This window comes from Puma concolor, chromosome C1, assembly GCF_028749965.1.
Source record: "Puma concolor isolate L17-30 chromosome C1, mPumCon1.1.hap2, whole genome shotgun sequence".
Classification (NCBI taxonomy): Eukaryota; Metazoa; Chordata; class Mammalia; order Carnivora; family Felidae; genus Puma; species Puma concolor.
In genome coordinates, this window is record NC_141674.1 from 24176337 (window position 1) to 24191480 (window position 15144).

Below are 15144 nucleotides of genomic sequence, written 5' to 3' on the forward strand. Positions count from 1 at the left end.
CAGAGCCTGGAGCCTGCTTCGGATTCTGTGCCTCTCTCAAAAATAAACATTAAAAAAAAAAATTTGACCACTGGATTAAGTACCACAGAGGTTCTAGTGATCTTTACGTGGGCAGTTTCAGTGGAATCAAAATCTTCATTGGAATGGGTTCAAAAGACAAAAGTAGAGTGTACAGTTACATAACTCTTTTGAGTTTTGCTATAAAGAGCAAAGGGGATGAGTGTGGGTCAAACAGGATTTTAACATGGAAGAAATAATAGTACATTCAAAGGCTGACGGGAGTGATCTAGCAGAGGTAAGTTAATGAACAGAAGGAAGAATGGCTGGATCTGGGCCCTTTGAACAGTGATGGAATCTAGTACACAAGTGTTAGAGCTTGCCTGAAGAAGGGCCAGGACAATCTGTCCATACAACCAAAGGAAAGACGGAGCATACAAGCAGAGATGCATGTAGGTAAGTAGAGATGCCATCAGGCAGGAGCCTGCGGAAATTTCCTTGTTTCTATTTTCTTAGTCTGGGCGGGGGAGGCCGCAAACAGAGAAGGGGGAAAGAATTAACATTTAAGTGTTCTCGGGGAAAGTCAAGGAGTAAATAAATCAAAGAGAGAAATGAAGCAGGATTGTCAGACGGTACCAAGGTCTATCTAAGGTCACGACTTTAAACACAGACACGGAGTCAGCGTGTCCAGTTGCACAAGTGCACATGTGCAAATAAGGGGGCGGACTGAACTTCACCAAAAATGGAGGTTAGCCAGGCAAGTAAAATGAAGCAAGAGATGCGGCAGGGCAATTTGCCATCTAGCCAAGTGAATGGAACAACAGCCCACTGAATGGAAGCTAGATAATGAAGACCAGAAGGTGGGAACTTTAAAACAGGGAGGAGGCTCAATGAACTGTAAGTCACACAGTACTGTATCTGCTTACTCTGTTCTTAACATCTACAGATCTAACTCCTCTCCTAAACTAAGGTCCTCACAGTGCGAACAGTGTCTTGTCTTCTCGTCCTTACTACCCTAGCAGATAAGCTTGTTTTCTGAATGAATGGATGGATGCTGACCCATGGTTTGAAGGAAATTCCCCACCCCAGACCTAGGATATATAATGTTCCTCCTTCCTTACTGTTAAGAGTTCAAGTAAAAAGTTGCAATGCTTCACCAAAACCTATGGTATAAACAAATCCTTTGGTCCTAAAAGCCAGCAAGTTATTGGGAACCCACCTCTTCCCGAGTAGCTTAAAAAAAAAAAAAAAAAATCCCGTGGAATAAGATGCTGAATTCCTACAATGTTGTGTCCAAGAAGTGAACCCTGAAATGTACCAGATGTATCCCAACTGCAGTTAAGTTCGCTGTATTGAACACCTGGGTGGCATGAAATCTTTGAACTTCCCAGCCTCTAATTATTTCACCTCCTTGCAGTAATTAGCAGGATCCAAAACAGACCTTGAGAATACTAAGTTTTCTAAGGAGACATAAATGAAATTCAACCTGGGGTGGAGAACAATACACAGACAAAGAGCATGTAAAATATGTTTTATTGTTCTTTAAAAGGGTTCAGGGTTTGGTTTTAAATCAGGCTGCACACCTTTCATCAGTCTGACATCTCTCTCACCATGTCAAACTGGCTTCAGCTAGCAAGACTTCATTAAATCCAAAAGAAAAAAAAACTTTTAATTTTGAGGAAGAAAATCCAGTTCTGAGAACAATTAACATTAGTATGTAATTTAAAACAAAATGAGGGATAATGTTTCTTGTCGCTTTATACACCCTTCTCCTCATACAGAACCAGGAATGTAATTTTCCTAACTCAGGCAGGCACTGATACTGCTGGACACTGCACACACATACACACCCGACACATGCGTGCGCGCATACACACACACACACACACACACACACACACACACACACACACACTCCCCACAAACAACAAAAATCAGAGCATGTCAAAGGGAAAAAGTTTGTTATTGTATTGATCAAAACCCTTGGAGTCAACAGACAGTCTGAGTTTAGATGGTATGCTGTTTTGATCTTGAACCTACGTTAATGGAATCTATTGTAATGTTCTGAAATAAAGAATTTTGGAGAGTACCATCATTTTTCACTTTAAAATTCTAGAAACAATTTCAAAAAGCATTATTTTGTTTTGTTTTCAGGGATGGGGGAGGAGAGAACCTACATACTTTCATTTAGTTAAAAATCAGAACAACTCCGGCACAGGAAATAGGCAGTTCACATAGCCAGCCAACGTCTGAGGTATCATCAGTGTGAGACAAGGTCCCGGTCCATTCCTACTGGCCTAGCTGATCCTAAAAAAAATGGGAAGTTTATGGCTCTGCATAGCAAATTCCAGCAAGACAAGATGACCCTAAGCCTTTATTCAAATCCTTAGCAGCAGAGCACTATTAAGTAATGTTCAGATGAAGGGTGCAAGAGCCCCGGATGGTGTCCTTCAACTTGCTTTGTGAGTGCAGCCCGGTCACGACTGCTTTCTGCAGAAGAGCAGAAAAACAGCTTCTCTAGATCAGCACAATGAACCCAGCAAAGAATCTGTAAAACTGATACTACACCACTTCATCAACAACACAGTCCCTTTGCTATTCACTGGGTTGCTTTAGGTCTCTCTGCCACCCTGGATGGCCTGTGGACACATACTCACTAGGCATTGTTGGTTTTGAACCAGCAATTTTTTTTTAATCTCATAAAGAACCTAGTAAGAAAATAACAAGGCAATCAGTGGTTAAACTTAACTGTACATAGAGGGGGCAGTTTGGAAAATATGCATCACAGGCATTTCTCGAGTCCAAAATACCCCATCTTTGCTGTTAACTCCTTCCACCATTCTCAAAAATTCATAGTACGAGTAAATCCTGAATAAAAACTTCAAACTATCGGCATTCTCTGATAACATGAGACAGAAAATCAGAGTAATGCTACGACCCACAATTTTCGGTGATGTACAAAGTATGCTAACTCTCCGCCTGGACACACCTTTAGTGATGGCCTGGAGCGCTCCCTTTCAGAAAGCAAAAGTTTCTGGGATACCTACTTAGCTTCATTGGTTGGAAAAGAGAAGAATTCGACTCTCAGCTAAGTTCTCTGAGAAGAAAGACTCTTTTTAAAATGCCATTTCCCCACTAATTTACCAAAACAAAACCAAAACAAAAGGCTCTTGGCTACATTGCCTAATGTTGAATAGGGTTTTCAAGAAAAGAAACTAACATGAACACCCCATCATCAGTAAAGACTAAAAACCACCTGGATCATATAATATATATGCCACTGCTTTTTTTTTTTTTTTTTTTGTGTGTGTGTGTGTGTTTTTTGTTTCTTTTTTTTTGTTGGTTTTTTTTTGTTTGTTTGTTTGTTTTTTCTAAAAGTGCCCAGGTGGGCTTAAGGCTGCCAGACTGCACACACGTCTACAGCAACAAGGGCTTCTCCTATTCCATCTACAACTTGTATCGGGGGTGGGGGGTGGGGGGGATGGGGAAAGAAGAGAAGAGAAAAATATACGCCCACCACCACCAAAAAGAAAAAGAAAGAAAGAAAGTCCCACAACAGGGAGACCTATGTGCCAAGCATAATGGAAAAGTGTGCTCCCCAAACAGATGGTTCTGCACAGGCTAATGTTCTGCTGGTTTTCCTTAGAGACCTAGTTTGAAAAGTTAAAAAAGACAGGAGATTTTGATATAATTCAATTCTGACAGAAATTCAAACTCCAACAATTAGGAGCAAACTCATCCTTCACTGAATTAATCCCTTTTTTGTTTCTCTTTTTCTTTTCTTAAACATTTTATTCATGTTATAGAGGGATTTCTTTTTTGCTTTTTTCCAATCATTAGGAGAGTGGTTGAGGAGTACTGAATCCATCGCTACTTTGGTGACACAGTTAAGATTCCAGATTCACATTTCCAGGTACCAAGAGTTCCCTCTAAATGCACAATCAAGTCAGCCTTCGTTTACACTTCTTTCTACTGAACACAGCAGTGCCCATTGGTGTCTCTGACACGCAATCGCATCTTAGGTCGGTATTTCTCCAGGTAAAGCAGCTGTTTGGAATTGAATGCTCCCCTTCTTTTTCTGAAAATACAAGAATGACAAACTTTATCATGTAAAAAAGCTATCTGATTCACTGAAATGCATTATTTATGGCCTAAGGCTTTTCTAACTTCACGCTGTGAAAACCAGCATATTCCTTGTACAGTATCACTTCTTAAGAGAAGGGGCTGATGAATGACCAAGTATTAAATGAAGCAGCAGGCACAGATGGCATTCCTTGAAATATGCCACCTTCCTAGAGCTGCTACCATACATTTCATGACCTCTTGTCACAGTCTTTTCTTTTCTTTTTCTTTTTCTTTTTTTTTTTTTTTTTTAAAGAAAAGGCTGAAAGGGAAAGGACAAGGTATTAACTGCCAAAGAATTCTGGACAACAAAATAACATGGCCCATTATTCCAGACTGATGCCAAGATTCTGTCTGGGCACTACCATCCCGATTTTGTGCCTGAACAGGTCACTTAAGATTCTTAAGTGATTAACTGCTCCTCTATAGATTCTTCCTTGCCTCTTGGTCATAGTTGCACTTGGAAGGTGTTTTGGACATCCACTAAAAGAGTCACTCGATCTCTGAGGCTCTACTACCTATTCATTTTAAAGATTCCTAGATATTCAAGTCATATTGGACAGATTCTTTAGCGTCCAAATTTGCCACCTAACTTAAAAAATCTTTAAATGTGGGAGCCAACAGTACTATTACAAGTTTATCACTTTTGATTTCTTCGATCAAACAGTATTTTAAACCAACAAGTTACTCCATACTACAAAAGGGTACTTTCCGTAATTCCTTCTTCTTGTATGGTCTTGCTTTATGTGTTTCTGAACATAAAACTTCCTACTCACTGTCTTATAAACTGAACTGCATCTTCATACTTCATTCCACATTCAATCAAAGCAAGTGCAACCAGCACGGGTGCCCTATAGAGAGAAACGCATCTGTAAATATCCACAAGTCTTTGGAATTGAAGGATTTTTTTTTTAACCCAGGATTACATATTACCAAAACAACATGAAGTTTGAGCTTCCCTTTTTTTCCGTGTACTAAAATAGCTGCTATTTTCCTTACACAAATGTCTGTATCATGATAAGGTCTATGGTGTTACCCACTTTTAGTAAAGCACTAAATTCTACACCTCGTTAAGAGATCTTTATTTAAAGCACCATCACATTAGATCTCAAATTTTCACATTATATGTCATCAAAAATTCTTCATTGGCCTTTAACCAGTACTGTAGCAAAATAAGTGAACAAGTGTGTCATCCATACTAAGCATCTCAGAATTTTCATTACAAATCCATTTTAATATCATTTCCTCAACAAATACTAAAGAGGTGCTACATTTCTTCAACAAAATCCTTTCCGTGAGCTACGAGAGTGTCAGAAAATTGGTATTTACAAACAGTTTTCTATATAAGTATCTCTTTTTTTTTTTTTTTTTTTTTAACATCTAACAAGGGACGTTGAGGCCTGAGCAGGTCCCAACCTGTCCTTGGTTTGGAGATGCTATCTGCCTCATAAAGCAAAGGAGAGGGTTAGTCTTCTGGGAAGACAAAGTTGTCTCCTCTGAAAAAGCCTCCTACATAGTTGGATTTGGCATCTTCCAGGAATGGGAAGGCAGGGATTGGGGCCTAGGGAGTCTGTGTTTTCAGCTGAGGGAGAGACAGAAGACTGGATCCTGATCAGAGAGTCCAGAGTGAGATATAGTTACCTCCAGGACTCGTTACTGTGAACCCAGCTTGGGCTTCATGACAGTCACAGAAGCAGACTCCTTAACAATAAAATAATACACACAAAAAAAATCTAACAAGGGAAATGATGTTTGAAAATGTCTACTACCTGGGATCGCAAGCTGGTACAGCCACTCGGGAAAACAGCATGGAGGTTCCTCAAAAAACTAAAAATAGAACTACCCTACAACCCAGCAATTGCACTACTAGGCATTTATCCACGGGATACAGGTGTGCTGTTTCGAAGGGACACATGCACCCCCTATGTTTATAGGCGCACTATCAACAATAGCCAAAGTATGGAAAGAGCCCAAATGTCCATCGATGGATGAATGGATAAAGAAGATGTGGTATATATAGACAATGGAGTATTACTCAGCAATCAAAAAGAATGAAATCTTGCCATTTGCAACTACGTGGATGGAACTGGAGGGTATTATGCTAAGTGAAATTAGTCAGGGAAAGACAAATATCATATGACTCCACTCATGAAGACTTTAAGAGACAAAAGAGATGAACATAAGGCAAGGGAAACAAAAATAATATAAAAACAGGGAGGGGGACAAAACAGAAGAGACTCATAAATATGGAGAACAAACAAAGGGTTACTGGAGGGGCGTGGGGGGGGTGGGCTAAATGGGTAAGGGGCACTAAGGAAATCTACTCCTGAAATCACTGTTGCACTATATGCTAACTAATGTGGATGTAAATTTGAAAAAATAAAATTAAAAAAAAATTAAAAACTATATATATACAAAATTGCAACAAGAAAAAAAAAATCTACTACCTGGCACCAACTTTGGACTACCTGCTAGAATAGGTACTAGTTACAAAACTGCCAAGTCCAGTTAGAACACTACCTTCACCCTCAGAATAAAGACTGAAGCTTCTGACCCTGAAGAAGAAACTGTAAGACACGGATATGAAAAAAAAGGAAAACAGCAAACAAAAGGGCTAAGCAGAGGTAACAGCCTGAGTCACCACCACCTTGAGGCAAGAGCAGCCTGCACTAATGTTCTGAGTCAAAGTGCACGTCATAAACTGGCATTTAATCTGCTGCCGATGAGAGTGTTGCGGCACCATTCCACACAGTGCTCCAGGAAAAAGGCTTTGAAATCAACATCATTTTTCATTCTCTCTACATCTCCTTTCAGGAGTTTGAAGTTCAGCCATCTTCTCTCCACCTATTAACTTCCCATTCATCTCAATCCAAAATTAACCCCATATAGATTCTTCAAAATCTAAAATTATTTTCATTTTGTTGCCTATTTCAAAGACCTAAGCCTTTGAATATGTGAAATAAGGGGGCGCCTGGGTGGCTCAGTCAGTTAGGCGTCCGACTTCAGCTCAGGTCATCATCTCACGGTCCATGAGTTCGAGCCCAGCATCAGGCTCTGTGCTGGCAGCTCATGGAGCCTGCTTCAGATTCTGTGTCTCCCTCTCTCTCTGCTACTCACCACTCACACTCTCTCAAAAACGAATAAATATTTTTTTAAAAATTGAATATGTGAAATAAGGAGAAGGAAAAAAATACTGAATTAAGACCATATTTTTTTTTTTTAATTTTTTTTTTTAACGTTTATTTATTTTTGGGACAGAGAGAGACAGAGCATGAACGGGGGAGGGGCAGAGAGAGAGGGAGACACAGAATCGGAAACAGGCTCCAGGCTCTGAGCCATCAGCGCAGAGCCTGATGCGGGGCTCGAACTCACGGACCGCGAGATCGTGACCGGAGCTGAAGTTGGACGCTTAACCGACTGCACCACCCAGGCGCCCCAAGACCATATTTTTTTTAACTCAAATAAGATAATTACATTGAATCAGTTTCAAAACAATTTCTGAGTGATCATCTACTAAACCTATTATGGCATTAGAATCAGACAACCAATGAAACACAAAAAGCTGTCTCAAGAAATCTACACCAGTTTTTGCTCTCATTTCCTTTTCTTTCAGGCAATTTAATATTTAGTGTCATAAATACAAATTTCTACCAAAGTGAAGTTTTTGATAATGAATTCACAGACAAAAAAGGAAGAGCTTACCTTCCCAATCCTGCAACACAATGCACTGCAACACAGCAACCTGGCTCTTCACGAAATTTGGTTTTTAACAGGTTCAGCCAATCGTCTACTATCTGATTAGGGGGTGGTGCTCCATCATCAAATGGCCAATCCTGGAAAGGAAAGATCTTTTACATTAAATTGTTATTTTCTCCAGGATAATATCTAATGCAGAATAGCTGCATAGTACACAGCGGGGATTTAAGTGAACTAACTGTACTTTATATACCTATTCTTAATACTGCAATTCTGATCACTATTGAAAAATGATCCAAGACCAAAATTCCTTCTCAAATACATGAAGTCAGCACTGTAAACATCTAATTTTATCTTATGGAGATCTTTTATCAGAGTGATGAGAAACCAGTGTTCCTCAAATATTTTATCTGAATAAAGCAGTAATTAGACATAATAGAGAAAACTATAAAACCGAGACAAAGTAAGAGAGGATAAACACCTGTCAGTATGATGTAAATGTCCACTCTGGCAAAGAATACCATCTGACCTGTACAAATATTTTGAGGATTATCCCCTCAAATAGCTCTAAGTTATGATGTCTTTCCTTTAGAGGAAGACTCTCAAGAAATCACCAGTAGTTGGCATATCGTAACAGAAATATACTACCATCTTTGTGCTTATATATTAAAAAAAAAAAAAAAAAAAGCCAAGTAGCAAATATTTTTAAAAGTTCTACCTAAATTATACATATCCCATTTAACAAGCACAGTACCAGATGATAGGGTCCTGAGCAAATGGAGAACTTTTTCTTAAGTATCCCTTTCTCTTTATATTCGCCAATTTGTGCATTTTTAGTTTTTAGTTTTTTGTTTTTTAAGTAATCTCTACACCCAAAGTGAGCTGAAACTCACAATCTCAAGATCAAGAATTGCATGCTCTACTGACTGAGGCAGCCAGGTGCCCCTTAGGTTGCTTTTTAATTAAGACCAACCCCATGTGCATTTATCATATAGGCAGAGGTTTATCTTCCTTTCTCCCTAGCAAAAGACCTAAGAAACCAACATAAATCAGCTTTAAAGAAAGAGGGGAGGGGTGCCAGGGTGGTTCAGCTGGTTAAGTGTCCAACTCTTGATTTCGGCTCAAGTCGTGATCTCGAGATACATGAGACCGAGCCCAGCAATGGGCTCTGCTTGGACAGCGAGGAGCCTGCTTGGAATTCTCTCTCTCTCTGCCTCTGTCCAGTTCACGTGCATGGTGCACACTCTCTCTCTCAAAATAAATAAACTTTATTAAAAAAGAAAAAAAAAGGGGGAAGGGAATTCACATTTTGCAGTCTCTCTCTTCCATCTAGCTTCAAGGACAGAAATGCAAAAACACTGGGAATTTTTTTTAAACATAAGATTATCCTAATGAGATTGGATAAGGACACTTTAAGACACTAGAGAAAGTAAAAGAGAAAAGTGACAAAACACTAAATTGATTCTACACTCATGGGCACCACTAGAACATTTCATGTAGCCCATTAGCAATGACAACACATTATGTTTGATTTGTCAACTACACCCCATTATTAAATGGCTGTCAGTGTTGCCATTAAAAATGTCACCATAGAGTTTAACTGTAAATAGCAGTAAAACAAGTTAGTGCCTTAGTTGAGAGCTTATTTCCTCTAATACTTCCTAAAATGTGCCTAGTTAAGTAACAGTAATATGAAATATGCTTCACTTACTCATATAAGCAGTCTCTACCAAAAAAATCATTAAAATAATTTAGAATGGTCTGAACTTCAAACTGATGGACATAAATGAAACTACCATTATTAGTCTTTTCCAATATGCCTCTGATTTGTAAGAACATTAGTCAAAGGATTTGAAAAGTCTTATTTTGGGGATATGCCCTTATAAAGTGTTCCAAACTCTCCTCACCTACCAAAAGTAGATTAACGATCCACTTAAAATCTCTGTCTGGGAAAAGGAAAGAAATTCCAAGCTTAATTCTAAATGTTCTGGTTTTTTATAAGCTTAAATTAGACCTTTAATTTTATCTGATCACAGCTATTTGAAACAAAAACAAAACAATAGCCTAGATTTAAGGGCCTAACATAAATCCCAGCCCTACCATTATCTTCTACAAACTAGTTCAAGTTCTTTAGTTCATTTCTCTTTCATAAAGGTGTTTACCAACATTACTGATTCAAACAGACTATGGTCAACCCACAGTTCATTTTCTGACCCATGCCATCTGTCAAAAACGGATTTCTCATCTGGCCACTGGAGATCATACTCACAACATAGGAAAAAGAACTTGTATTCAGCCTAGTTTCAGAAAAAAAAAATTTTTTTTTTTTTTTAACACAGGGCTACATTTTATACAAGTTTCTACTTATTCCACAGTGATTTACAGCCAGAGGACCTTAAAATCACTTAGAAATGGGAATGCAAGCAAATTATTACCATGCCATACTATTAAAATACATTTTTTTTTATAACATAATGCTTGGGGGCACCTGGGTGGCTCAGTTGGTTAAGCACCTGAATTTTGATTTCAGCTCCGGTCTTGATCTCATGGTTTGTGGGACTGAGCCTCAGGTGGGGCTCTGTGCTGGCAGCGCGGAGCCTGCATGGGATATTCTCTCTCTCTCTCTCTCTCTCTCTCTCTGCCCCTCCCCAGCTTGTGCGCAAGTGCACATATACTTCTCCCTTCTCCCTCTCTCTCAAAATAAATAAGCATTAAAAAAACAGGGCGCCTGCATGGCTCAGTTGGTTAAGCGTCCAACTTCGGCTCAGGTCATGATCTCACAGTTCAGGAGTTCGAGCCCCACGCTGGGCTCTGTGCTGACAGTTCAGAGCCTGGAGCCTGCTTCAGATTCTGTGTCTCCGTCTCTGTCTGCCCCTCCTCCACTTGCACTCTGTTTTTCTCTCAAAAATAAATAAACGTTAAAAAAAATTTTTTAAACAAAATAAAAAATAAATAAATGTTAAAAAAAAAACCTAATGCTTGGTTGTTTTGTTTTTATGTTTTCACCAAAATGAAGGCGAGGAAACTTTACAGATCAGATATGAGATAGCTGCCTTACCAAGAAGGCATTTATTTCCTTTGCAACTGACTTTCCAACCACGGATGACCAATGCATTAAGACTACAAAAGTACCTCTCAATAAATAACCTTGTACCAATATCTTCTTTATTACTTTTTTCCTAACCAAATACTTACAACACCACAGTGTCTTCCCACAATCAAATCAAATAGCTCTAAGACACCTAAGACTACAAGGTCATTTCATTACATGCTCTTGCAATTTAGACAACTATTTAGGGGAAAATAGCCTAATGCTCCTGTTTCTGATACATGAAATAGTGTATTTAGGGGCTAAGGAGGAACTTAAAATAATTCCAAGCACTTTATGCTCAAACTGAGCATAAATAAATCTAATCACACATGAGCTTGTTAGAAGCCCACCAAAACGTGTCAGAACCTATGCTGATTACTCTAGAGCAAGATGCCTTCTCCCTCTCCCTTCTTAACCTCTTCTCCAACCTTTTTTTCCCCTAAGTTATCCACAAAACATTAAATAACAAATAGTATTTGCAAAGTGAGACAGAATACAGCTGACCCTCAAACAACATGCATTTGAACTGTACAGATCCACTTACATGCAGATTTGTTTTCAATAAACAGAGTACGGTACTTTAACGTATTTTCTCTTATTTTTTCTTAATGAAATTTTCTTTTCTCTGGCTAGCTTTATTGTAAGAATATAGTACATGATACCTATAACATACAAAATACGTGTTAATGGACTGTTGATGTTATTAGTAAGGCTTCTGGTCAACAGTAGGCTTATTAGTAAAGTTTTGGGGAAGTCAAAAGTCATATGTGGATTGGTGTCTCTAACCCCACATTCAAAGGTCAACTGTATTTCCATGTGACTTAATTCCTGATGGAAATTACTTTCAGCTAGATTCACAACAGTAGCCTAGAAACAAAAACTAAATATTGCAATAATTTCCTAGAGAAAACAAAATCAAATTTCCATTTTCTTGAAATAAGTGTACATTAAATTTTGCTTTTCATTTGTTGAAAATACTTTGCATATATAGACTTTAAGGGCACAAATGAACAAAACTGCCAATCTAAAAAGTTTAAAAGACTGCTATCAACGTTGTACCTCCTATAAGCTTAAAAAGCATACTGAATGTCCAGTTTTCAAAACAGCTATGTTTAAAAGGTACTACTAGTAGTTCGTAATGAAAAATGAAAACACTACACACTCACTAGAACGTGGATTCCTTCTTTTTCAACTGGAGCTTTATCATATGTAGCATCACAAACTCGAACCAAAGTTGTCACTCCATACTTCTTAAGTTCCTTTGAAGAAAAACAAATATAAGGGAACTTACTTTTAGAATCTGCAACCAAAACTTTAAAAGCATACAATTACGAATTGAAGCAATGAGACATCATTCTCAAAGATCAAAATCATTCTCATTGTGGCAACATATAGAATGGACACTCAAGTTCTTAACGGAAGCATCACTATGATTCACCTTTATAAAGGGCAGTTTGGTAACCTGTCACAAAACCTTTGAAAGCACACACACACTATGACCTAGAAATTCTACCTCTGAGAATTTATAGTAACAAAGTAATTAAATATACACCCAAGACTTAGGTACCAACACGTGCAGCATGGGCTGTTTGGAATGGTAAAAAGGTAGAAACATTAATGGTCCAAAAACAGGGGAACAGTTAAAGAAAGTATGGCATGGGGCGCCTGCGTGGCTCAATCAGTTAAGCGTCCGACTTTAGCTCAGGTCATGATCTCGCGGTCCACGAGTTCGAGCCCCGCGTCAGGCTCTGTGCTGACAGCTCAGAGCCCGGAGCCTGCTTCGGATTCTGTGTCTCCCTCTCTCTCTGACCCTCCCCCTGTTCATACTCTGTCTCTCTCTGTCTCAAAAATAAATAATAAAATATTAAAAAAAAAAAATTAAAAAAAAAAGAAAGTATGGTACATCCATACAGAATACTGTGACAGCTATAAAAATAATACTAAGAAGGCTGGGGGGATGATAAAATACAATGTGATCCTATCTATATGAATGTAAGCGAATATATATATATATATATATATATATATATATATATATATATATATATATATATATATACAGAGAAAAACATCCAGAAGATAGGTATTAAGAAGAGTTAAGTATTTTTAAACTGTCTTTTTAAAAATTTTTTAATGTTGATTTTTGAGAGAGAGAAAGAACCTGAGCAAGGGAAGGGCAGAGAGAGGGGAGACAGAGGATCCGAAGCGGGGCTCCGTGCCAACAGCAGACAGCCCAATGTGGGGCTCAAACTCATGAACTAAGAGATCATGGCCTGAGCCGAAGCCAAAGGCTTAACCAATGGAGCCACCCAGGCAAACCTAAACTGTCTTTTGCTTATATGTATCTTCTGATTTTTACATACTAAGTACCACTGGTTTTTTAATTTAAAGAAACAAAAAGTGGGATGCCTGGCTGGCTCAGCTGGCAGAGCATACAACTCCATCTTGAGGTTGTACATTCAAGCACCATGTTGGGTACAGAAATTACTTAAAAATAAAATCTTTAAAGGGGCTTCTGGGTGGCTCAGTCAGTTGAGTATCCAACTCTTGGTTTCAGCTCAGGTCATGACCTCACAGTTTCAGGGTTCGAGCCCCACATCTGGCTCTACGCTGGCAGCACAGAGGCTGTTTGGGATTCTCTCTCTTCTTCTACCCCTCCCTTGCTTGCACTTTCTCTTTCGCTCAAAATAAATAAACCTAAAAACATTTTTTTTTTAATTTAAAAAAAAATTTTTTTTTTTTTTTTTACATTTATTCATTTTTGAGAGACAGAGAGAGACAGAGCACAAGCGGGGGAGGTGCAGAGAGAGAGAGAGGAAGATACAGAATCCAAAGCAGGCTCCAGGCCCCGAGCTGTCAGCACAGAGCCTGATGCGGGGCTTGAACTCACAAACTGCGAGACCATGACCTGAGCCGAAGTCAGACGCTTAACCGACTGAGCCACCCAGCGCACCAAAAACATTTTTTTTAATGATTAATAAATAATAAAATATTTTAAAAAATAAAAGGAAACAAAAGTAATTTTGAAATTAAGATTAAAAAGTGGTATCATGTTACAAAGCCAACAAACATACAATTATAGCCAGAAGCCTTGCTCCTTTAAAAATTTTCCTCCAGGGCACCTGGGTGGCTCAGGCAGTTGAGTGTCTGACTTCAGCTCAGGTCATGATCTCACAGCTCATGAGTTCGAGCTCCACGTCAGGCTTTGCACTGATAACGTGGAGCCTGCTTCAACCCTGTGTCTCCCTCTCTCCACCCCTCCCCTGTTCTCTCTCCCTCTCAAAAATAAACATTTTAAAAAAATTTTTTAACAAATAAAAAATGAAAATTTTCTCCAGTAATGCCTAATCCAGTGACTACCTATCTTCAATGGGTCACCAACATCTTTTTATAGTTGCAGGACAGTGGCTTCTGCCACTCTTGGAGTCTATAGCCAAGGAATCCACAGGCTGAAAATAGTATCACATAATTCAACCAGGCTTAAAGGTGACTGAACAAGCTAAGGGCACACAGGCCTGGAATCAACTTACACACTGTGTACACACAGTTAAGAAGCTCAGGGAATTATAAGTATAAATAAGCAGGAACAGTGATATCCTACAAGTGTCCATCATTTGGTTAACTAAAGGGTAAAAGTTATTCTAATTGCTAAAGGACTTTATTTTTCAGAGAATGGCCTTCTTCTAAAACAGACTCAGGAAAGTTGTTGCTATTACATGGGAGTCAGTAATTTTAAAACACTTCAAAATACAAATAAAATCCTATTAAAATGAACTCCATAGTAGCCATTCATTGAAAGGTTATGGTACAGTTTTTTATAGTAAATATTTGTGTCCTTATGAAAGTCAAAACCTCTTCTGAACTCCATTTTGCTATCTGTAAAATGAGAGGGGTAGATTTAGAATCCCTAGGAGTTCATCCAGCTAAGTTTACTCTATAAATACAGCAGAGAAAATGAAAGATCTGACATAAAAATGTTACCTATAATACCTTTCCTCCCCATAAGGTTTTGATCCTTGTAGATGATAGTTACGACTGATAAGTAGTTCTGGAGTAGCTTTTTATCAAAAGTGGCTAGAATATTTGAGGCAGACCTGGATTTCAGGGTCAGAGACAGTTCTACTATATGTTGTGTACCTCTAGCCAAATTACTAAATTACCAAATTGCCTTGAACCTCAATTTCCTCATCTGTAAGAGGAAGAAAATAACAGTACCTATACCTCATAGGGCTATTCTG

The 15144-nt window shown here is 38.5% G+C and overlaps 1 protein-coding gene across 3 annotated transcripts in view; it reads right to left on the reverse strand.

Moving 5' to 3' along the window:
- Positions 1–1511: 1511 nt before the first annotated feature.
- The window catches only part of PTP4A2 (protein tyrosine phosphatase 4A2), a 31907-nt gene continuing 18274 nt past the window's right edge, over positions 1512–15144 (reverse strand). For all 3 annotated transcript variants that reach the window (XM_086716310.1, XM_086716311.1, XM_086716312.1), the window contains exons 3-6: positions 12073–12165; positions 7822–7952; positions 4896–4970; positions 1512–4075 (exon numbers count right to left, since the gene is read on the reverse strand). In XM_086716310.1, the coding sequence (XP_086572436.1) occupies positions 3967–4075; positions 4896–4970; positions 7822–7952; positions 12073–12165 (408 nt within the window). In that variant the 3' untranslated portion in view covers positions 1512–3966. The remainder of the gene's footprint in view (positions 4076–4895; positions 4971–7821; positions 7953–12072; positions 12166–15144) is intronic.